General features: G+C 43.1%; 1 protein-coding gene across 1 annotated transcript in view; it reads right to left on the bottom strand.

Moving 5' to 3' along the window:
* The window catches only part of SLC2A13 (solute carrier family 2 member 13), a 329,713-nt gene that overhangs the window by 103,203 nt on the left and 202,041 nt on the right, over window positions 1-24,469 (bottom strand). Inside the window, exon 5 of the mRNA XM_034766891.1 lies at window positions 2,210-2,373. Within this exon, the coding sequence (XP_034622782.1) occupies window positions 2,210-2,373 (164 nt within the window). The remainder of the gene's footprint in view (window positions 1-2,209; window positions 2,374-24,469) is intronic.

Here is a 24,469-nt window from a genome sequence, read left to right as displayed (position 1 = left end):
CCCCCCCCCCGTTTCTTGACTGCCCCCTCCAGAACCTCCCTGCCCCTTCTCCTGTCCCCCTTACCCTGCTGCTCAGAACAGGGTGTTGGGCTCTGTGCGAGCCGGACACGTGGCTAAGCTCCCCTGCACAACAAAACCCGGTCCCTGGCCCGGACCGGGTTGCAGGAGAGAGCTGCCCTTCTATCAGCACAAAGTGCTCTCGCTCCCGTTTTGCTACGCTGCATGGCAGTAACCGCTCCCAGTTGCAAAAGGGGAGGGCTGCACTTTGTGCTGAGACACTTGCTCAGAATGCAGGGCGGAGCTCCTCTCCAGCTGCTCCGAAGTCCAGCCCGGGACTTCCCTGCAGCCCTCCCAGCTGCTCCGGGGGAGGGGGGAAATCCCGGACATTGTGAGTGCTTTACAAATTCCCCCCGGACGCTATTTTTAGCACAAAAAGGAGGACATGTCTGGGTAAATCCGGACGAATGGTAACCCTAAAGTTACTATATACTATTGATGCAAATAACGTCATGTAACTGTCTGGCTCTGACCTCAGTTGGTAGATGTTTAACGGTGATTGCTCTCTTTTATCCAAATTATCTTTGTCAAGTTTCAACCCTTGTGCTGTTGAATCAAGTATAAGAAGATTCAAGTTGTCAAAATCTGCACTTAAAAGGCATTATTTTAAATGTGGGTACCTATTGTAATTTGAACATACCAAATTTGCTCAAAATTTCATGTTTTAATGTACAAATTGGTTAACTGTGCATACCAACACGCTCAGTTACCACACACAAATGCATGTTTTGTAGGCAACATGAATGAGGACAAATTTTGCAGATCACAGAATCATAGACTTTAAGGTCAGAAGGGACCATTATGATCAACTAGTCTGACCTCCTGCACAATGCAGGCCACAGAATCTCACCCACCCACTCCTCTATCAAACCTATGTCTGAGCCATTGAAGTCCTCAAATCATGGTTTGAAGACTTCAAGGTGCAGAGAATCTTCCAGCAAGTGACCCGTGCCCCATGCTCCAGAGGAAGGCGAAAACCCCCCAGATGCAGCTTAGGTGCTATTAGTTGAGAATTTTGTCCAAATATATTGGTGTTCCACTCTGGAAAATAAGTTTTTAAATGAACTAGTAAGTTATTTTACTCTTCAGATGTTTAGATCCCCGATACAGAGACCACCACTGTCAAATGTCATGTTTCTGGGCCAACAATGGAGGTAGGAGAACTTCTCAACTACACAGTTATACAATTTTTTTTAAATGGGCAAAACAAAGTATGTTTCCCTAATCTCGTTCTCTGAAATGGCAGAACTCTTTTAGTTGAAACTTTCCAAAACAAAACCAGACCACTCAACCTGAGGCAGAAACTTGGCATGGAAAATTTCCAGCCAAACAGTCAGGTAAAGATATAAGCAAATGAAAACAAGGTCTTATAATGAGAACTGCTGGGCTACATTAACTATAGACAGTGCTACTAGCTCTGCCTATATCACCTTCCTAGAAGTGACTGTTTTGATTGAGTTTAAGTGTGATGTTAATGCCATTATACAAGAATGCTTAGCTAATGGCTAAAATTCATAAGGCATTCAAAATTTTACACTTTAGTTTCTCATGTTACTGTGTTGGATTAGCCACTTCATGTTAAACAATTAACTATAATGCTTTTACTATTTCATATTTGGAGGGGCAATGAACAGAACAGCATTCTTCTCTTTTTAAAAGAACACTGCAACAATATGTCTTTTTGCTTTCCGTAATAATTTCTGACAAAACATTACAAATTCACTTTAGTTGCTAAAAATTACATATGCCATATTATATATTTTAAAACTAACCAGCTGTGAAGTTAGACACATTTGATTGCTCCTAAATTAAAGTCTTAAAGGGGTATACCTATTATTGTCAACTGTGCCCTGAAGCAGAAATTGCAGCTGAACAAATATACTCCTTATGATAAATTTAAAAATTGCTTTCGTTCTTAGTGCCTCGCTGCACATTGTTTTCATTCTTAAAGGGCCCTGTGTACTTCAGTTTAATGTACTTAAACACACACACACGCACATTTTATCTGTGTGTGTGTGTGTGGGCAAAATAGTCAGTCGTTTATTTTACTTTTCTTTAGAAGATCTTGTTGATCAAAGTAGAATTCAGAGCCTTATTTTCATTTTGTTCACCTTCATTAGAATCTAACAGTATTCCCCAAGTAATCTCTCACCTGTTAGGCTACCAAGCGTAAGTTTCCGGCGGCCCACTTTTTCAACAAGCCAGACTCCCACTAGTGTGAAAAGGAAGTTTGTAAATGCTGTCACTGCAGCCAGCCAGATTGCAAGACTGTCATCTTGAACCCCCGACATCTGCAAAATGGTTGCACTGTAGTACCTGTAAAATGAACAAGAGTCAAATGTAAGTACCACCACTGATTTGACCTTTGCTTAGATCACAGATTAAGTCATACAGTTTAAGGCCAGAAGGGACCATTAGATCATCTAGTCTGACCTCCCGTATGACAGGCCACAGAATTTCACCCAGTTACCCCTCTACTGAGCCCAGTAGCTTGTGTTTGGCTAATGCATAGCTTCCAGAAAGGCATCCAAGTCTTGATTTGAAGTCTTCCAGGAGATGGAGAATCCACTACTTCCTTTGGTAGTTTGTTCGAATGGTTAATCACCCTCAGTGTTAAAAAGTTAAACATGTTTTAGCTAAAGTGAAGTGGAGAATGGTCTTTATCCTCAAGGAGAGAACACACTGCTGAGAGATTTCATAACCTTTCGAAGTGCTTTAAATAGAGCCACACAAATACATTCAGTGCCATTTCATGGCAAGAAGTTTTTCAGCAGCAAAAAACACAAAACAAAAACTCCAGCTGCTTGCTCACTGACAAGGAAAACAATGGATCACAATTCACAAGGGGGAAGAAAAGAACATCAATCATTACATTAACTTGTAGGGTCACTGGTCCTTGACCTTTGTGATAAACAACATTTTTGTGCATTGGAAAAGGGAGGATAGTTGTGTTGGCATCGAAAGAGGAAAAGTCAATGAAAAACTCAGGAGAAATACATCACAGCTCTATTTAACCAAAACTCCCCATTATCCAAACTTCACTTAAGCTTTGCCCTGTTTATCTCATTTATTTTAAATGTCTCAAACACTTCGGGTAAAATTGTTATTGAAAATTGACGAACAAAAGCTAATAACTGATTTTGGAGTATGTGTTTAAATTGCATTTGCCAGTTGTAATTCCAGTTCTAATTTTGTTATGGGAGAGCACTGAGTGTTTGGAATTTAGCTCTTTTTCAATATTTAAATATTTGAAGGATGAGAGATGACCAAGAGCAAGGAAGAAGGGATGATGTGAAGGGACACACCCTTGTTCTGGTGGAGAGGAAACTAACGAGCTCTTCTGGACCTGTTCAGCATTAACGAGGCGCACCTGAAAGGCTTGCTCTGCCTAGAGGTGGGGGGAGCTTAAAAAGGGAAAACCTGCCACAGGAAGGGGTGGTGAACAGGAGGAGAGCTGCTACATCACAAAGATGGATCAGCCAGGAGGGAAACAGTTGCAGGCCTCACTGCCCCAAAACTGCACTGACCAGCTGCAAAGCAGGACACCAAACAGGAGGGGAATAGATACAGACTCACTGATGGACCAAGCCCAGAGAGCAGAACTGAGATACTATCTGAGAGACAGGCCACCTTTCCCTGTCTTTGCTTTCACTTGCATTCCCTTCTCTCATAAGTGAGAGAGAAAGGAAAGGACCTTTCTTTTGCCTGTTTGTTTTGCTTAGAGCAGTGGTTCTCAACCAGAGGTCCGGGGCCCACTGGGGGGGCACGTGCAGGTTTCAGGGGGTCTGCCAAGCAGGGCTGGCATTAGACCTGCTGGGGCCTAGGGCAGAAAGCCGAAGCCCCCAACACCTGGGGCTAAAGCCTGGGGCTCCAAGTCCCGCAACCTGGGGCTGAAGCCGAAGCCTGAGCAACTTAGCTTTGCAGGACCCCCAGTGGCATGGGGCACCGGGTAATTGCCCTGCTTCTTACCCCTAATGCTGGCCCTGGCTTTTATATGCAGAAAAAGTTGTTGTGGCACAGATGGGCCATGGAGTTTTTATAGCATGTTTTTGGGGAGGGGGCACGCCTTGGAAAGAAAAAGAAAAAGGTTGAGAACCCCTGGTTCAGAGAACCCCACCTATGCTACAAACTAGGGGCAAGGACTTTAGAAACAAGTGGTGTCTGGAGGAGGTTCGGGCGCCTCTACCCCCCCCCCCCCCCCAGATGAAATGAAGAAATAAAAAATGTGAGGTTTCACTGTTGTAAAAGAGCAAGAATGGCAATCCTAATGAATGCAGACACAGCAACGGGAGAAGCAGGACAGATGTCTTTTGAGAGCAGCAGTAATGGCTCCTCTTTCTTTGGACTCCAGAAGTTCAGCATCAGGAACAAACTCTGATACTACTACTGTTGACAGCTGACATTAGCAATGTTGACACTAACCATTCATTTAGTAAGTATAATTTAGGATAGGACTTGGGATTAGGATTCATCTGTCATCATTAATCATATAGCATTTACTAACAGCACATTAATTGAGGTCACAGCCATACTATTAGCCTGCCACCAATTTTCTGCTTGTTTTATCTTGCTTGGTTCATGTATTTGGTTTGCTTCTGAAGTATCTGTTTTGTTGTGTGAAGGCTCAGAAGCTAGTATTGCACACTAGCTCAAGTGCCAACTAACACTTTTATTTATTTATTTATTTACAGTGATGGGCCTAGGTTCCTGATCCCTGTTCTCTATCTTATTTTAATACTTGTTTGTATTTAAAAAAGCAATTTTCTTTCCAAAAAAAAAAAAGTTCCTGTAGAATCTTGAGAGATACCACAGGAAGCTGGTATAATTTCTATTTCTTTATCAGAAAAAATCAACATTTGCCCAGGAAACATAACAATTAGAGTTGTCAATTAAAATGGACACAATTAAAAAATAAGGAAGCCGTGCACATTTTTGCCCAAGTTTAATCAAATGCATGTCCTGTATGCTTGTTTTTAAAGTTTTGGTGAGCTGTTAAATATTTCAACAAAATATGCAGTTTATTTTGCACAGGCTCTTCCATCTTCATTTTCCTTTGTTAACCTGCACTGACTGAAGAATTGATTATTCAGTCATTCAAAAACTCCTTCAAATACATAACCGCTCTTCAAGTTTTGACACAGCAATCGCCAAACAAAATGTCAAAGCTCACCTTTGTAGTTTGCATTAAATGCCACCTCATTACTTTAATGCCCCAGCCTTCCAGCCTCTGAAATGGTTTTGTTATTTTATGTTTCGGACAGCAAAGAGTTCTTCTTTCCAGCAAACAACCTATGGCTAAGCATTCAGTGCAAATGTACCTTGCAGTAGTATAGAGTTTCTTTATAAATGAAATTATAGCATGTTCACATGAAATTAAGATATGAAACATTTAGGCCCTTTGAGTCCCTACAGTGGCTGCCCTTCCCCATCACCTCAACACAAGCATCTGGCTCTTCATCTTTATAGCCCTTCACTTAGCCCAAGGGTGGCCAACCTGAACCTGAGTAGCCAGAATTTACCAATGTACATTGCCAAAGAGCCATAGTAATACGTTAGCAGCCCCCCACATCAGCTCCCCACCCTGCTCCCAGCGCCTCCCACCCACCGGCAGCCCCGCCGATCAGCGCCTCCCCCTCCCTCCCCGCACCTCCTGATCAGCTGTTTCGTGGCGTGCAGGAGGCTTGGAGCGGGGGGGAGGGAGTGAGGGCATGGTAGACTCTGGGGAGGGGGTGGGAAGGGGTGGAGTGTGGGCAGGGCCTGTGGCAGAGCCAGGGGTTGAGCAGTGAGCTTCCCCCCGGCACATTGGAAAGTTGGCATCTGTAGTTCCAGCCCCCGTGTCGGTGCTATACAAGGAGCTGCATATTAACATCTGAAGAGCCACATGTGGCTTCGGAGCCACAGGTTGGCCACCCCTGACTTAGCCTCTCTTTACTTACCCACTCTTGTAACTTACTGCATTGCTCTTACTGCTGCCTGTTCATCCAGTGGTGCTTTGCCTCCCTTGTTCATTTGTCAAGTCTCCTACAACCATCTTCATGTTTTCTTCTACACAAAGGAAATGGACCCCAGAGGTGAAATCCTGGCCTGCTGAAGTCTGTGGGAATGTCTACACTACCCACCGGATCGGCGGGCAGCAATCAATGGGGGAGAGGCAGCAGTCGACTCACCGCAGTGAAGACACCTCGGTAAGTCGATCTAAGTACGTCGACTTCAGCTACATTATTCACGTAGCTGAAGTTGCATAACTTAGATTGATCCTTCCCCACCCCACTGTAGATCAGGCCTAAGATAAAACTCACATTGACTTCAATGGGACCAGAATTTCAGCCCATGCAGTAGTACATAAAAGCCTCTACTCTTTTCTCCTTAAGATTAAATTCTACTATGATGTCTACAGGAAATTGCGAGCTGTTAACAATTAGGTACAGACTTCTGATACTTATTTTCTGTTTCGTTTATTATTTAAAAAGAAAAATAATCAACTTGAAACCATGTTGGTGTGCACATACATGGCCTATACAAACACATTCTCATGACTTTATCCTCTCTCCATGTTCCTTCCAGCTGTTTGTTGCACCCCCGTGTTTCATCTCTCTTCACTAGTTTTTAAGCACTTATCTGAACCACCGAAGTTTCAGAGGTTGCGTACAGAGTTTGGATTAAAGGTTTCTATTTCATCTCATTTCTGTGGTGAGCAAACCAAGGCAGTTTGTGTTTTGTATAGGACTTTGATTAATCGCAGATAACTTATGCATTTAACTAAAAAAAATTAATCGCGATTTAAAAAATTAATCACGATTAATCCCCCTGTTAAACAATAGAATACCAACTGAAATTTATTAAATATTTTTGGATGTCTTTCTACATTTTCAAATATATCTATTTAAATTACAACACAGAATACAAACTGTACAGTGCTCACTTTATATTATTTTTTATTACAAATACTTGCACTGTAAAAATGACAAACAAAGAAATAGTATTTTTCAATTCACCTCATACAAGTACTGCAGTGCAATCTCTTTATCATGAAAGTGCAACTTACAAATGTAGTTTTCTTGGTTACATAACTGCACTCAAAAACAAAACAATCTAAAACTTTAGAGTCTACAAGTCCACTTAGTGCTACTTGTTGTTCAGCCAATCGCTGAGAGAAACCAGTTTGTTTAAATTTATAGGAGATAATGCTGTCCACTTCTTAATAACAATGTCACCTGAAAGTGAGAACAGGTGTTTGCATGGCACTGTTGTAGCTAGCGTCGCAAGATATTTACGTGCCAGAGGCGCTAAAGATTCATATGCCTCTTCATGCTTCGGCTATTGTTCCAGAGAAATATGCTTCCATGCTGATGACGCTCATTAAAAAAATAATGCATTAATTAAATTTGTCACTGAACTCCTTGGGGGAGAATTGTATGTCTCCTGCTCTGTTTTACACATATTCTGCCATATATTTCATGGTATAGCAGTCTCAGATGATGACCCAGCACATGTTCGTTTTAAGAACACTTTCACTGCAAATCTGACAATATGCAAAGAAGATACCGATGTGAAATTTCTAAAGAAAGCTACAGCACTCGACCCAAGATTTAAGAATCTGAAGTGTCTTCCAAAATCTGAAAGGGATGAGGTGTGGAGCATGCTTTCAGAAGTCTTAAATGAGCAACACTCTGATGTGGAAACTACAGAACCCAAAGCACCAAAAAAGAAAATCAATCTTCTGCTGGTGGCATCTGACTCAGATGGTGAAAATGAACATGTGTCAGTCTGCACTGCTTTGGATCGTTATCGAGCAGAACTCGTCATCAGCATGGACACGTCCTCTGGAATGGTGGCTGAAGCATCAAGGGACGTGAATCTTTAGCACATCTGGTATGTAAATATCTTGCAAAGATACAACAGGTGACATTGTAAACAAGAAGCAGGACTGATTGGACTTGTAGGCTCTAAAGTTTACATTGTTTTATTTTTGAATGCGGGGTTTTTTGTATATAATTCTACATTTGTAAGTTCAACTTCATGATAAAGAGATTGCACTAAGTACTTGTACTAGGTGAATTGAAAAATACTAAAAAAAAGTGCAAATAATTGTAATAAAAATAAATATAAAGTGAGCACTGTACACTGTATTCTGTGTTGAAATTGAAATCAATATATTTGAAAATTTAGAAAAAAAAATGTAAATAAATGGTATTCTATTATTGTTTAACAGCGTGATTAATCATGATTAATTTTTTTAATCGCTTGACAGCCCTAGTGTTGCAAAACCAAACCACAAGCCACCAAAGTTCAGGCATTGGTGTGTGGAAGCCTTATTAGTATAGAAGTTTTGGATTTGACCCAGGCCTAATATGACATGGCAACATAATGGACAAAAAATCCCAGCTGAATAAGTATCTGTTGGAGTCAGGCTATAAGAAATGAGAATTGACCGAATTTAGCACTTGAGTCCAGACATCATTATTTCTCTATTGTCCACCTGTGCAGCTCTAACTGCTTATTAAATGTTACAAGCAATAGGTGATGACAGTCAATTTTAAATTCTTCCTGAAGAGGGGGAAAACCCGTTAGGTCCACAAAGGTCAAGTCTTGATATTGTGTATTACAGACAACATTGAACTTGCACCCAATATTATAAAGGACATAAAAATCAATGTATAGTTGATTTAAAGTTTTTGAGGTGCTAGAATGTTTTTAAAAATTCTAAAGCAAATTACAAAGGACAGTCTTTGAAACACATGTAATATTGTTGAAAGCAGATGAATGCAGAAAGACCATCATATGATTATGTAAAGCTATGCATTCATATACATAGTAAGGTATCTTAAATAAGACATGATTTTTGAAGATGTGCCTCCTGAACTTGAAGAAAGCTGGCCTTTAATACATCACAATCTACAAAGTCAAATGGCACATTGCTAATTCTATAAACACAAGCAGTTTTATATACACGTAATTTTAAAGCAATCCTCATATAATCAAGTACTTGATATGCACACACAAATATATATCGAGAGAGAGTTCAGCTTCTAATAAAACAATACATTTAATCTCTTTCCTCTACAGAGTTGACATTGTTCAAAATGACAACCTGCTGTAAGGAAAGGAAAATCCTCATTTACAACCAGGTCCCCAGACAATTTGTAATGCATTAGACTTTCTTGCTTAGTCCATTTAACCAGGAGACAAAAAACCCTAATGTTTCAGGTTCTGTATCTTTCAATAAAAAAATGATGACAGCTGCCAGATTCTCAGCTTCCCAATTCTGCTTGCCCGTATCCTTTATGATGCACCACTCCAATCTATCCTGCAGAACAAGGTCATTCTTACAAATTCTGTGTATAATGATGTTAGCCATTTTGGGGAGAAGATATAATTTGCAGGATTGGTAAAAAAATAATGTATAGCTGTTCTTAAACCAGAAGCACCTTCCTCAACATTTTAAAATGATCTTTGGTACAGTTTGGGTTAAAAAAAAAAAAACCTCAATAACCGCATACTACTCAAGTAAACTACCCACTCAACTGCAATAAAACAGCCCCATGCCTCAACAAGTGGGTTGAGGGGGAACTCCATTTTTTTTAAGGGTTGCCCCACTAACTGAGTTGACTCAGCCTGAGGCATTGTGATATTGCGAACAGAGCATTGGAAAACAAATAAATGAATTATTAAATACTGAAGCAAAATCCACAGTCGGGAAGATATATCAACAGATTCATGCATTCTGCCTCTGCTACTCCCTGTGTGAGCATCAATAGGGTCCACTTGCTGTGTTTTATTAGTTTCTACACAAGTATAACTGAACTAATAGTAAAATATCTAAAAAAAAAATGAGGCTTAAATTCTTATTACCTAATAAAAAATTACTATCAAGACAGGTCTCTAATATTCAAGAAGATATATTAAGGTATTTTCTCATCTTTTCCTAGACCCCCAAATTGTTTTTCTTAAAAAACAAAACCCACAAACTCATTCCCAAATCCTACTTACAATAGGTCTGACAACTTCCAGAAGAGGGCCTCCATGGGGATGGGACTACCCACCCACACCAGGTCTGCACTGAGATTCGTCCCACCCAAAGAACTGATTTATCTCCAAAAAGCATCCAGGCTAATAGAAAGCCCCACTGACGGACTGTCCAAATATTCCTACATCCTGGCAGCACCCCGGGGGCACAATCTCAACAAGAACAATTTCTGCTGCAAAGCATAAGACAAAACATGAAGAATAAGAAAAGGGATATTAATGCACAACAGTATAGGTGTACAAATACAAGGTACGTGGGTAAATACCGGAAGCAAGAGGAGGTTTTTAGGTGTTGTTGGGTGGTCACAAGATCAGTGTTGATGGGAGATGCTCTCCCGCAGACATGGTGCTGTCCACACGGGTACTTTTGTCCATTAAGCTTATGTTGGACAGGAGTGTGTTTTTTCACCCTCCTGACAGATAAAAGTTTTACCCACAAAAGTGCTAGGGTAGACAAAGCCATAGTCATTCAGAATGGAGGAAATTCCCTCTTAATGTGATTGCCTGAATGTCTTCCCATTAACTCCAATGGCCCATCATTGTCTTTTCCTGGGCTGGACAATAGATGCTTACTTGGAGCTGGTTTCATGTAAACACCTGGCTTGGGAGGTGTCCCTCTCTACTGTCAGGTTAGGTAAAATTACAACACATAATGAATGACCATCAAGTTTGAAACATTACAAGCTTCCATAAAAGACCTTATTCAATATGCAAGAATACAGTATTCCCTCAGTTGGTTTAATTGTTCATTTTGGGGATTTAAACATTCTGTTCTCTCTTTAGGGTGTTTGGACCCTGATTGTCACACTTTCCTTTTACTGATTCAAGCAAGAGCCAAACTACATAAAAACATTAATTAAAAGTTTTCTAAGATGTTTCGTGTTTCCCTATTTTCCCAACTCTAAGCTACACATGTAAATGAGGATATATAATAGGCCTTCCTAAATTATCTTCAGTGAGTTTCAATATATGCCTTTATATGTAAAAATGCAAGACATGAAGAGTTTTATTATATTAGCATGTCATTTTTTTGAGAGGAAGGATCAAGCAGCTTTTAAATGTTGCCAATCTGAATAATTACATTGCAGCAAACGGCATTGCAAAGTAAAGGTGGCTATAAAACTGCCAGAAAAATAAAACTGTTGCCCAGGGAGCATGGGAGAAGGCAGGAGAAGTGAGGAACCTACGGCTCTTCTAAGCTATGACCTTCTGGTTACCAGGAGTCCTGGTAGTGCCCAGGGCCGGCTCCAGGGTTTTTGCCACCCCACACAGAAAAAAAAAAAAAAAAGCTGCGATCACGATCTGCTTTACTGCCACCGCTTCAGTTTTCGGCAGCAATTTGGCGGCTGGTCCTTCGCTCCGAGAGGGACTGAGAGACCTGCCACCGAATTGCCGCCAAAGAGCCAGATGTGCCGCCCCTATCCATTGGCTTCTGCGTGCTTGGCTGGTGCCTGGAGCCAGCCCTGGTAGTGCCACATCTGCATTAGAGTCCAATGGAGATTTTCAAGTAAAACAATGTCTTTTTTTACCACATTCGGCTCAAACAGCTTAAATGGTGCTGTATTTATTAATCTTTGTCTCTAGGACCACAGGTGTATCTGCCTTCCTCTCTAGCCATTTATTTGCAGCCTTAACACATTAACCCCTTCATCCCTGTATTTTTGAAAGTGCACAAATGTGAAAGAAGGAAGGAGAATGAAGATAATAAACATGAGCTGGGAAACTGCTGCTGGGGTTACTGAGCAGGAGCAGTCAACTTATGACAGCAGGGGGATGTAAGGAGCTGTTGCGTATGAAGGGGTGGAAGTAGTGGGAATGAGAGCTGGCTAGGGAGACACTTAGGGTTGCCAACTTTCTACTTGTACAAAACCGAACACCCGTGCCCCTCCTCCTGCCCTTCCTCCAAAGACCTGTCTATGCCCCGCCCCTTCTCTGAAGCCCTGCCTGCTCACTCCATCCCCCCCTCCCTCTGTCACTCGCTTTCCCCACCCTCACTCACTCACTTATTTTCACCAGGCTGGCTCAGGAGTAAGGGGACAGAAGGGGGTGAGACCTCCGGCTGGGGGGTACAGGCTCTGGGGTGGGGCCAGGGATGAGGGGTTTGGGGTGCAGGAGGGAACTCTGGGCTGGGGGGTGGAGCTGAGGGGTTCAGAGTATGGGACAGGCCTCCGTACTGAGGCAGGGGGTTGGCATGTGGGAAGAGGTATGGGCTCTGGGCTGGGGGTGTGGGTTCTGGGGTGGGGCCAGAAATTAGGGGTTCAGGTTGTGAAAGGGGGCTCCGGGCTGGGGTAGGGGTGTGTGTGGTGGATGAGGACTCTGGCTGGGGGTGAGGGCTCGGAGGTGGGGTTGGGGATGAGGGGTTTGGGTGCAGGAGGGTGCTTTGGGCTGAGATCGAGGGGTTCAGAGGGTGGGAGGGGGATCAGGGAAGGGACAGTGGGTTGGGGCATGGGGGGGGGGGCTCAGGGGTGCAGGCTCCGGGCGGCACTTACCTCAAGCAGCTCCCAGAAGCAGCAGCATGTCCCCCCTCCAGCTCCTACGTGAAGGTGTGGCCAAGCGGCTCTGTGCGCTGCCCCGTCCACAGGCACTGCCCACGCAGCTCCCATTGGGAGCTGCAGGGGTGGCACTTGGAATGGGGGCACCGTGTGGCTGCCCTTTCACATAGGAGCCAGAGGGGGGACATACTGGGTGTTTCTCGGGAGCCACGTGGCATGGATGCTAGCAGGGAGCCTGCCTGCCCTGCTGCGCAGCGTCGCCAACTGGACAATCAATGGCCCGGTCAACAATGCTCACTGGAGCCACCAGAATCCCTTTTCGACTGGGTGTTCCAGTCGAAAACTGGATACCTGATCACCCTAGAGACACTGGAGTAGTTAGGAAGGAGCCAAAGAGGGCAGAAGCTGCAGGACTGAGGAGCAGCGTAGGACCTGGGAAAGGGAGCCAAACGTGGGGGTAAGGGACTACAGAGCTAGCAGGGAGAAGCTGCTCCTGGGCTGTATTTGTGTGAACAAAGGGTTTCAGTGCACTAGCAATGCCGCAGTCCTTTGGACACGTGACCCCTATGTCCAGCTAAAGTGGTGTGTTGGGATAAAGAGGTTCATATTTCTACCTACATATCATGCATATCCCACTGGTATCCGAGATACTGCAGTGTCCACTTAGAAAAGATTGTATTACAGTGGATAAGGCATTAGACTGGTGATTAAGAGACCTAAATTCTTATTCCAGCTCTGCTACTGACCTCTTGTGACCTTGGTCAAAACTTGGTTAACCTCTCTCAGGCCCCCCCACCCCGTGTCTATCTTATCTCTTATCTAATATTGTTATGTACAACTGGGCCCTGATGTTGATTGGGAATTCTAGGCATTATTGTAATACAGGTAAGGAACAATTGCTCAGCTATTGTGTGGTAACTGAGAAAAGGTTTGCTTTTTAATGGGGTGGAGGGTGCTAAATCTGCCTTTACCAGAAAAGCTTTTCTGATTCTGAACTTCCACTAACTCAACTTGATGAAGATACAAAAAGTAAGGCCACTGAAAGAACATTTAACTTCATATTCCCTTTTAACATTAGTATGAGTAACAAACCTGGACATACAACCTGTAAAACTACCTTTTCATTATTCTGCCTCAGCACCAGTTTACAGATTACAGCATTAATATATCTAATAGGTTTGCAGCAGCCTCTAACTCCCCTACAAAAATATAATTTTCCCTCTGGTTTTTCACTGTGTAGTGGATCAATGCTTCAGATCCTTGTTTGTTTCCATATCAGAAGGTGCTGTAAACCTGCTAGGCATCATATAAACTCTATTCTCTCCATTAAAGATTTAAGTCTTTCTTTCTGTACATGATGAAAATTTTCTATTTATCATAACTACTTCAACCACCGTAAAATTACAGTTCATCCACATTTGGATTAGACTTTTGGATCACAATGGCAGCATGGTCCAGCCATATGATACTCACAGAAAGAGGAGAAAATAAATATTCTATGCTCTCCATTTAATTAACAGAACTTCAGATCAGACTAACATCCATTAAACTGATGTAGGAGCTACTGTTCAAAAATACTTAATGCATCTGAACAACTATATTAATCCTCTGGATTTCCACCTCAGTGAGAGTCATGGGTAACCAGGCCAAAACCCAGATATATTAGTTTAATCTGATCTTGTCCAACTTCCTCCCACTTTATCAGTGCATTCCTCATATGCGTCTCTATTGTGTTTCCCTCTTATCATGCTGCCTCATTTCCAGACTATTATGCAGACACCCTCTCTGGAGATCACATTATCTGATTGCTTTCCTCTTTAGCATTTACATCTCTCTCCAATTCAAATTCTAAAATGTACCTTGCAACCTACATTTCTACCGTTATTATTTGGTTGTATTTTTCAGCTCCTAAAATCATCATCTTAACCCCTCCCTAAGTTTAAGTAGTACCTTATATCTGTGACTCAGCACCAAATATCAGACTCTGTACTGGACTGTAAAAACAGGAAAGCAATCGAGTACCTACCATGAATACTAGGAAACATATTTTCAAATCCTGATATATATTTTCATGATTTTTAAATGTGTCAAACAGGTACAATACATGTTGTACCAGAGAATATAAAATAAATGTATCTACAGAGAGACTTTCTTGGTGAATATGATTTTATGGCTCATCTAAAACATAATTTGTCATATTTTATTATTCAACATGACTGAGTAAATCCCAGACAGTCATTTCATCGGAGCAAAAGGGAACATTTTGTCATCTCCATTGTTGTCTCCCAAAAGACACTTAATACTTGCCTGTATCGATTATTAGTAAGCAGCTTTATGTATGCCTGTGGTATTCCTTGTGGCAGAAGTGAGACAAATCTCAATGATAATAATATAAAGGGGCTTCTTTATTCCATCTGTTGGACACAAACAAGACCCTGTAGTTCTCTGGATTTCTAGCTCCCTAAATAAATGAACATAGGGTAGTATAAAGGACAAAGCAAGTATCCTACACACCATGTAGATAATACAAGATATTCTCACCCCCATCTGTAGAATAGTATGCAATAACATAAATAACCTGTACTTAAAATGCATTTCCCCTACGGCAAGTTGAGAATGGACTAGAGAATACACATGTTCCATTCCAGTCAATTTAACACAAAGACAAAATTAACCTCTTTAAGGCCCTGACCATGCAATTTATTGACTTCAGTGGGGCTCCATGTGGGCACAAGAGCCCTCTCTTGCGCAATGAGCTGCAGGATCAGGGCTTATTGTAGCATCCAAAAGGCTACACAGCTGCTCTCACCAGATTACATGGACTCTGCAGACCCCTGGGAGTCCCCGAGGGTACTCCAGGTGGTCCATGGGCCCCGATGATCAACTCCTCCCCCTCCCTCTATCTCCCAGAGGCTACTGAAGCCAAACTGGGAGATTTTAGGCCTAAAATTCTGGCAGTGCAGTGGGGCTAAGGCGGGCTCCCTGCCTGCCCTAGCGCCACGCCATTCCTGGAATTGGCCAGTACGCCCCTGTGGCTCCTGGGGGGGACGACAAGGGACCAGGAACTGCGGCCAATGGGAACTGCAGGGGTGGTGCCTGCGGGCAGGGGCAATGTGCGGCGACTCCCTGGTCCTCCCACCTAGGAGCCGTTGCTAGAGAGATGTGCCGGTCACTTTCAGGAGCCGCCTGAGGTAAGCGCCACCCAGCTGGAGTCTGCATCCCTCATCCCCGCCTGCACCTCAACCCAGAGCCCGTACCCTGCACCCAAACTCCCTCCCAGAGTCTGCACCCCTCACCCCCTCCCTCATCCCAACTCCCTCCCAGAGCTCGCACCGCTTCCTGCACCCCCTCTTGCAACCAAACTCCCTCCCAGAGTCCACACCCCACACACACCCCGTACCCAAACTCTCTCTCAGAGCCCCCCCCACACCCAAACTCCCTCCCAGAGCCCGAACCCCACACCCCTTCCCACACCCAAACACCCTGCCCCAGCCTGGTGAAAGTGAGTGAGGGTGGGGGAGAGCGAGCGATGGAGGAAGGGGGGATGGAATGAGAGGGGGTGGAAAGAGATGGGGCAGAGTGGGGTCTTGGGGGAAGAGGGAAAATGGGGGCAGGGCCTGGGGTGCTTGGGGGTCCCCAAAATTTTTTAAATCAAAATGGAGGTGCTCGGGTTGCTAAAGTTTGAGAATCACAGCATTCGAACATTCTACATCTCCCACCCCTAGCAGCAGGGATTGGGCTTCTGTGAATTTTTGGTTATTGCCCGTGACTTTTACTAAAAATCACCATGACAAAATCTCAACTTTAATGATCTCTATCTAGGATATACTGTAGATACAGGAAAAATAAGAACAAAGTCATTTGTAAAAATTGTAATAATCACCACTTAACTTTGCTAAGAAAATACGGAGGGAGAAGGAATGCGTTAGTATTCAAAGAACAAATCCAGAAAGAGGATAACTAAATGCCTTGAAATATTTTTAAGACCCCTCAATCTTTGAAGTATGCCAATTTCCCCAATTTAAAGGGACAAAATCATACCTCTCTGATATTTTTAACCTTTGTTGCAAATAACACCCATTATTACTATAAACTGAAAGATCAGAGAAAAAATTACTTTTCGATTTTCCATTTGTTTACTGTGTGCACTGGAAAGCTCTTTGGATACAGTCAATTTCCCTTACAGGCTCAGACATTTTCTCCTGTTTGTGTGACTCTTTTACACAGCAAAAGGGGAGAAAAAGATCTTTTTTTTTTTAAAGGTAGGAAAATGTGATTGTGAAATAAAATGGCCAGGGGGACTTAGAATCATGTGATCATAGAATGTCAGGGTTGGAAAGGACCTCAGGAGATCATCTAGTCCAACCCCCTTGCTCAAAGGAGGACCCATCCCCAGACAGTTTTTTGCCTGAGATCCCTAAATGGCTCCCTCAAGGATTGAGCTCACAACCTTGAGTTTAGCAGACCAATGCTCAAACCACTGAGCTAGTGTAGTGCCTTAAATCATTTTTAACTCTTAAAAAAACCCAACAGGATTTCAAGTTGATGACGTCCTTCAATATTTAGCCAAAGAATCCTAAAGTTAAACCAATTAAAGAAATGTGTTCACCCAGAGCAAGAAATGAAAAAATGATTGTAAAGACCAAGCAGCAGCATTTGGAATTAAATGCAAGCACGAGGGGTGAACACAGTCATGACAAAAGGAATGAGATGACATTTTCAGATTATAAGCAGCTGGGTTTGACCATTTATTACCCACTGCCATGAGTCTTAGCATGATGCAAAACTCATTTTTTTTCTTCTTCTCTTCTATAAATTAGTCTATTTTTGTAATTCTCACTTAATAATATATTACCTAGCTCTTATACAGTGGTTTTCATCAGTAGATCTCAAAGTGCTTTACAAAGGAGATGATTTAGCATAATTTCTGCCAATTTATTCAGCAAAGAACTAGGTTGCAGTGACTCCAGCTTCAATACATACTGTATCTATATAATGAAGCTGCATTGTATGTAATATAAATTTTATATTGCATGCAAAAAAACTATGTTAAAAGAATGCTAAGGTTACAAAGCCAGGGCCTAAAAAGTTAGGCTGCCTGTACAACCTTAATTTGGCCCCTTGAGCGAATGCAAGATAATCACAGAAATGTAGGGCCAGAAAGAACCTTGCAAGATATCTAGTCCAGCTCCCTGTGCTGAGGCAGGACTGAGCATACCTAGGCATAGGCACTGACTTCCCCTCTGCCCGGTGGGTGCACGACCCCCCCTCTCCTGCCCACCTCTTCCTGCCCCTGCACCGCCCTTGCCCCACCCCCATTCCACCCTTCCACCAAGTCCCCGCCAGTGCCCTGCCTCTTCTCTGCCTCCTCCCCTGAGTGCGCCACATCCCCGCTTCTCCCCCTCCCTCCTGGAAAGTCCTAAGCACCGCCAAACAGCTGTTAGGTGGTGGGCAGGAAGTGCTGGGATGGGGAGGAGCGGAGACACGGTGCACTCGGAGGAGGAGGCGAGGAGGGAGTGGGGGCGGGGGGAGCTTGGCTGCTGGTGGGGGCGGAGCACCTGCTAATTTTTCCCCATCATCCCCATGTGTAGCTGTGCTCTCACCCAGCCACCCCCAGTCCCTGTACCTTCTCCCCCGTCCCCTGTGTCTCTGTGCCCCCACCCAGCCACCCGCTGACCCTGTGTAGCTCTGCACCTCCCTCCCCCTGTGGCCTTGTGCCTCTGTAACCCACCCACCTCCTGGGTGTGGTGTTCTGTCCCATCTAGTGGCACCAAGACCACTCAGAGAGAGAGAGATTAATGAGTTTGCTCTACAGCCTTAGCTAACAGCTAGTTGGCTTTTGGCTCAAGCACTAAGCTCCAGAGGTCCCAGGTTCGATCCCACCCACCAATGACCGGGGTCTGTCGGCATTACACCTCCACACCCATTCAGCCTCTGCCCCAGTCTGTCCTCCACCACTAGCCCTTGTGAGCCCGTCTGAAACTCCCCCCACCCCAGCACCCTATGCTGTCTGTATGCCCATAGCCCCTGTTTCCTAACCTGGCCAGCTGCAAAGGTGGGTCTGCAGGCTCTTACGCTTCCCTCGATGGTGAGGAGCTGCTGTGGTGTTCTATCACCACAGCACTCTCTGTTGGGCAAAAGGTGGAACTGCAGCAACATATTGGCAGAGCTTTTTTCTGTGCAAAAAAATTAGAAATTTGCAGGGCTCATTAAATATGCACGCGCACAGTAGCGCAGAATTTCCCCAGGAGTAATATTTTAGGAAAAATAATTACTTTCATGGAACAAAAAGAATTTTTACCAGTAAAGATTTACTTCCCTGAAAGGAGGCTTATTTATATTTACCATTACGAACATGAAAGGTGATAGTTTAAATAACACACATACAGCATCAAAAGCAAAAAATGTAGAATTCTTAAACATTTATAAACAGCATGAATAAACACCATGGACCCTGCACACAGAATTCTGTTTTCCTAATGAAATCATCCACCTGATCAACATCATTCTCTTAGAGGCACAACAAAAGTACTTAATAGTCTAGTGACACTGCAAATATTAATTTATATGTAAAATCTTATTAATATTCTCTCCTTTTTTCAACTTTAATTAAAATCTGATGCATCAGGAATGTTTATCTTGCATAGTTTAACTTTTTTAGAACAAAGCTTGTGGAAATGTCTGTAATTAATTCTCACAAAAGGCCCACAAAATGGTTATCAAACAGTTAATGGAACTTGGTCATTTATACCACAGCACCAAAGAATCAAAGGAATGAAGACATACTCAAAGATGTAGAGCTAAACATTTTCTGGGGTGACCACCCTCTATAGCGATCCAGGAATGTTATGGGTTTGAGGTCCTGACTGGGTTTGCAGAAATTGGTCATCTGATCCAGATTTGAAGAGCCTCCATTGTCACTTAGCAGTGCACCAAACTATTGACAATTTTAGTGCCGGGGAAGCCAGCAGCTGCTTTGTGTTATGGTACTGATGGCTTCCCTCCTCTTCCCTCCCATCTCTGTGGTTATCATTACCATAAGAGTGGGCAGGGAGGATGGTGCTCCTGTATGTGTGTAGATTAGAGCCCAAGAGGAACATGCACTAGGGACCTGATGTAAAGCCATTTTAAGTCAATGGAAAATCTACCACTGACTTTACCAGACTTTGGATTAGGCCCTAAGTACTTCCCTCACAACTTCCCAGCCCAGCTAGGAGACAGGCAACATAGTGCATGTGCACCGTTGGAAGGGAGGGCTGGCAGATGTAAAAAGAAGACTCCAGTCTAGCTGGGAGCACTGCATGAGGGAAACCAGCTACCAGCACAGGAGTTCCTGGCTCTGAGCTAGCAGGGAAAGGCAGTGTTACATGATAAAGTACTCCTGCCCTTCCTCTGGGTTAAGTAACTCAGGGGACCGACTCAGCATAAAGGGATTCTAGCAAGAAAGAAGACAAAAGCAGAGGAAAATATATTATTTAGGACCTGAGGCTGGAGATAAAGGGAGAGGAACAGAGAAAGCAATTAATATTGTGGAGGGAAGAAGGGGGGAAAAAACATCTTCTAGGGATGTTATGCTGACAAACACTATTGCACCACAGCAAGGAGAGTGTCCCAGTTTCTCATTTCATATATTATATTATTAGGGTTGACAACTTTCTACTCAGACAAAGCCAAACACCCTTGCCCCGCCTCCTGCCCTGCCCCGCCTCCAATGCCCCACACCTTCTCCAAGGCCCCGCCTCAACTCACTCCATCTCCCCTCCCTCTGTCACTCGCTCTCCCCACCCTCACTTACTGGCTCATTTTCACTGTGTTTGCTCAGTGGGTTGGGGTACAGGAGGGAATTAGGGTTCTGGCTGGGAGTGTGGGCTCTGGGTGGGGCCAGGAATGAGAGGTTTGGTGTGTAGGAGGGGGCTCTGGGCTGGGGGGGTGAAGCTGAGGAGTTCGGAGTATGGGAGGGGGGTCTGGGCTGAGGCAGGGGGTTGGAGTGTGGGAGGGGGTACAAGCTCTGGGTTGAGGGGGGGTTCTGGGGTGGAGCCAGAAATGAGGGGTTCAGGGTGTAGGAGAGGGCTCCAGGCTGGGACCAAGGGGTTCAGGACAGGAGAGGGATCAGGGATGGGGTGGGGGTTGGGGTGCAGGGGATGTGAGGTCTCCGGCTGGGGTGCAGGCTCTAGGGATCAGGGTTTTGGAGTGCAGGAGGGGGATCAGGGATGGGGCAGAGGGTTGGGGTGTAAGAGGGGTCAAGTGTGCAAACTATGGGTGGCGCTTACCTCAAGCAGCTCCCAGAAGCAACGGTATGTCCCCCCTTCAACTCCTACATGGAGATGCGGCCATGTGGCTCTGTGCGCTGCCCCATCTGCAGGCACCGCCCCCACAGCTCCCATTGGCCACGGTTCCCAGCCAATGGGAGCTGTGGAGCCAACAACTGGGGCGGGGGCAATGTGCAGAGCCCCCTGGCTGCCCCTACCCCTAGGAGCCGGAGGGGGGACATGCTGCTGCTTCTGAGAGTTGTGCGGAGCCACAGCAGGCAGGGAGCCTGCCTTAGCCCCGCTGCGCTGGCAACCGGACTTTTAATGGCAACCCAGCATCCCTTTTCGGTCAAAAACTGGACACCTGGCAACCCCATATATTATGTTATGTGTTTCTATCTATCTATAAACTCTACTCTTAACACACTCTAACTTGCTGCTGCAGAATAGCAAGTACTTAGAACAAATATTGGTGAAATCTATCAACCAAGAATACTGTAAAATACTAGATGACTAATTACCATGCCCAAGACTTTTCATTTCTTGTATCTTAATGTAACATTTTATTTACCAATCTGTATCATTATCAACACTAAATAGGGATTTTCTTGTAGTGTGTTTGAGGTTGCTCCTATCCATGCAACTTCAGCCCTAGCTTTCAATTTTCCCCAGCCAGTTCCCTGATCTTTACTATAAATGTGCCTTTTGGGAAGAGATTTAAGCAGTCCTAACTATTTAGCTTATCAAAGATAAGGTTAAGAGATGATTTGATCACAGTCTATAAGTATCTGTATGAGGAGAAGACTTCTGACAGTAGAGGGTTCTTTAATGTAGCAGACAAATATAGCAAGATCCAATGGCAAGAAGCTGAAACTACACAAATTACAGATGAGATATTTATTCTGGTTCCAGTTCACTGGGTAAAATGGATGGAGGAGCATAAAAGGACCCTAAAAGCCCTGGTTCCGGCCAGGGGAGTGTGTTTACAAGGTGGGCACTGTGGTAGACAACCCTAAGGCCATCTTCAGAGGACCTGCTTTCAAGGACCAGTGGAGAGGGTGTGCTGGGGCATGGAAGGGTATGTCATGGGCTGGGCTGAAGCACACAGAGCTAATAGACTGGCCTCTCGGATTGTCTAAATTATGCTGGGGACTTCTCCAGCTGCTGGACCAGCCCAGGATCAGGGGTGTGTGCACACGCAAGTGTGTGTTTGCATGCACGGGCAGAAAAGTGCTTAAAGCCACCATAATCCCCCACTGCATGTAATTACCAATGGCAGTGGAACAAACTACATAAACTTTAATTCTGAGAACTTCCAAATATGGCAGAAATTTTCTACTTATCCTGAATTAGTCTATGAGAGTGCAACTCAAAAATTTGCTGCCCCAATTCTATAGCCATTCTGAGAAAATTCTTGCTAATTCATTGGGACATTTGTCCGTGTAAGGCATACAGAACAACATATCAAAGAATGTGTGTGAGTTTATGTGCGCTAAAGCAATAGTCACTACAGACAAGTAAAAATTTCATAGTGCACATAATTGGGCACAACACTCTTCATAGTACCAGGCTGAAAATGTATCTTGGATTAATAAAGAGGAGGGAAATACTCCATAATTACCGGGAACTTATAAAGTACTTAAAATATTGATTATAACTGCATTTATCATAAAGAAAATATTACACTGAAAAGCAAATTTTCAACCTTATCTTTAGGTTGTTTTTTTTTAAAATAAAGGATCATTTCAGACTAGTGTAACCATCTGAATTCATCTCTTGTGGTTGGGTACAATGGGTACAGGTTAGAACCCATTTTGGAATAAACATTTTGGAAAAATGCCCAAACTTGGGTGTCCAACGTTAGGGTCCTCTATCCATATACGGGAACTTAAATAAAACTGCCCATGTTTAAGAGATGATGAGCATCCAGAGATACCCTGGAAGTAAAGGTTAAGTGCAAGTGCTCAACATCTTTGAAAATCTGGCCACTTTTACCTACATGCCTAGAAATGGATTTAAAAGCCTCATTTTAGGCACCCAGGTTTGAAAAGATTGGCCATAGAGTCAAGTATCAAGACATTTGCAAAATAACTCAGAAACATGCTGCACATAGACTTAACTTTGTTTCCCTCACTCCCCAAAATATAGATAAACTGCCCAGCAAACCTAAATATGTGCAACATGAATACTAATTTGGCAGTGTTTGCTCAGGTTACTCATAATCTTAATAGTTGTATTCTGCTTAATCTAGTCCACCAGAGAAAGTTATAATCATGGGAAACCAAAAAACGATATCCTTGGCAGCTACAAGACCCAGATACTAACTTCTAAACGCTATGATCCAGCAAGATCTTCTGCCAGCAGTGACATTGCCAATGGACCCAGGCTGTTTCTCTCTTTTTAGGAGTGGGAAAACTAGCCTGGATAAAATAATAACATAGCCAAACATTAGCCCCAAAATTTGAATCTTTGATATTTGAAAATAATAGCAAAATGTTTAACCTGTCTATAACAGGTTTGGATTTTTTATATAGTGCCTTTAACCTTCCTCTTAATGATATCAACAGATGTTCAGAACATGACAAAGTAGCCCAGGTTTACTACCAACTCGATATGAAGATGGGTGCGAGTCACTTAATCTCTTTGCACCTTGGTTTTCTAACCTGTAAAATGGGTATAATGATGCTTATCCACTTGTAAAGAGGTCTAAGTTGAATGCAGCACTTATCATCCATAAGTGCTAAGTATAATCCTTACTACAATATAGTATTGAGAGGTAGGTAAACATGGTCAGAAAATAACTCTGTGGCAGATAATTCAAATCCAAGTACCACTTTTTAGGGATATACGATAAAAGATATGACTGAAATACAAGAGAAATACTTTATTTAAGAAAAACATACCTTACAGTGTATGACAGAAACATTTAAATGTCACAAGATCCATATTTGGTTAAGCACAAAATGCTTTAATATCTTTGGCAATGAATTCAGCTGCTAACTTCTCAGTTAGAGAACTTTAATTACTTTATATGCTCCCATTACATAACCAAATTTTGTTCTTGTTTTCTTAACAAATCTTTGCAAATACTTTCATATGACAAATATATAGGGGAGGATTTAGTAACACTTTTATTCTGTGTATGAACTAACACAAAAAGTGTCGTTAGTATATCAACTTTTATATTCATGTAACATCCTACTGACCTCATTTTGATCAGTTTAGAGTTTAAAATCTTTCCATATCTATATGGTCTTTAAAAGGCACTCTGAATTTCCAATTCAGTAAAACTGCTGTAACTAGCATGAAAGAAAACCTCAAGGCTTAAGATAAAATGACTTGTGTTAAATTCTTGCATAAAACATATGTATCAACAGATGATATTGTTAAATAATTCTGTGCTGAATATTTAAATGGGGTGACTTCTGAATCCCCTTTATAAGTTATTTCTTAAATAATCAGTCAGATTTATGAGAAAAGGTGGATAGTGTATTGGCTTTGTGGTTAATTGCTTCAACCAATACATTTTTCACATCAGTTGTCTGTTTTTCATTGTTGCCCTTGAGTAAAAAATACTTTCATATTTTTGTTTCTTTGTTGCATCTAATTAAGCAGGGAAGTTTTAAATCTCTGCCAGTTCACAGT

This window comes from Trachemys scripta, chromosome 1 (assembly GCF_013100865.1).
Source record: "Trachemys scripta elegans isolate TJP31775 chromosome 1, CAS_Tse_1.0, whole genome shotgun sequence".
NCBI classification, from domain to species: Eukaryota; Metazoa; Chordata; order Testudines; family Emydidae; genus Trachemys; species Trachemys scripta.
The sequence above is the reverse complement of the archived record's forward strand: the minus strand, read 5'-3'. Positions and strand labels throughout refer to the sequence as shown.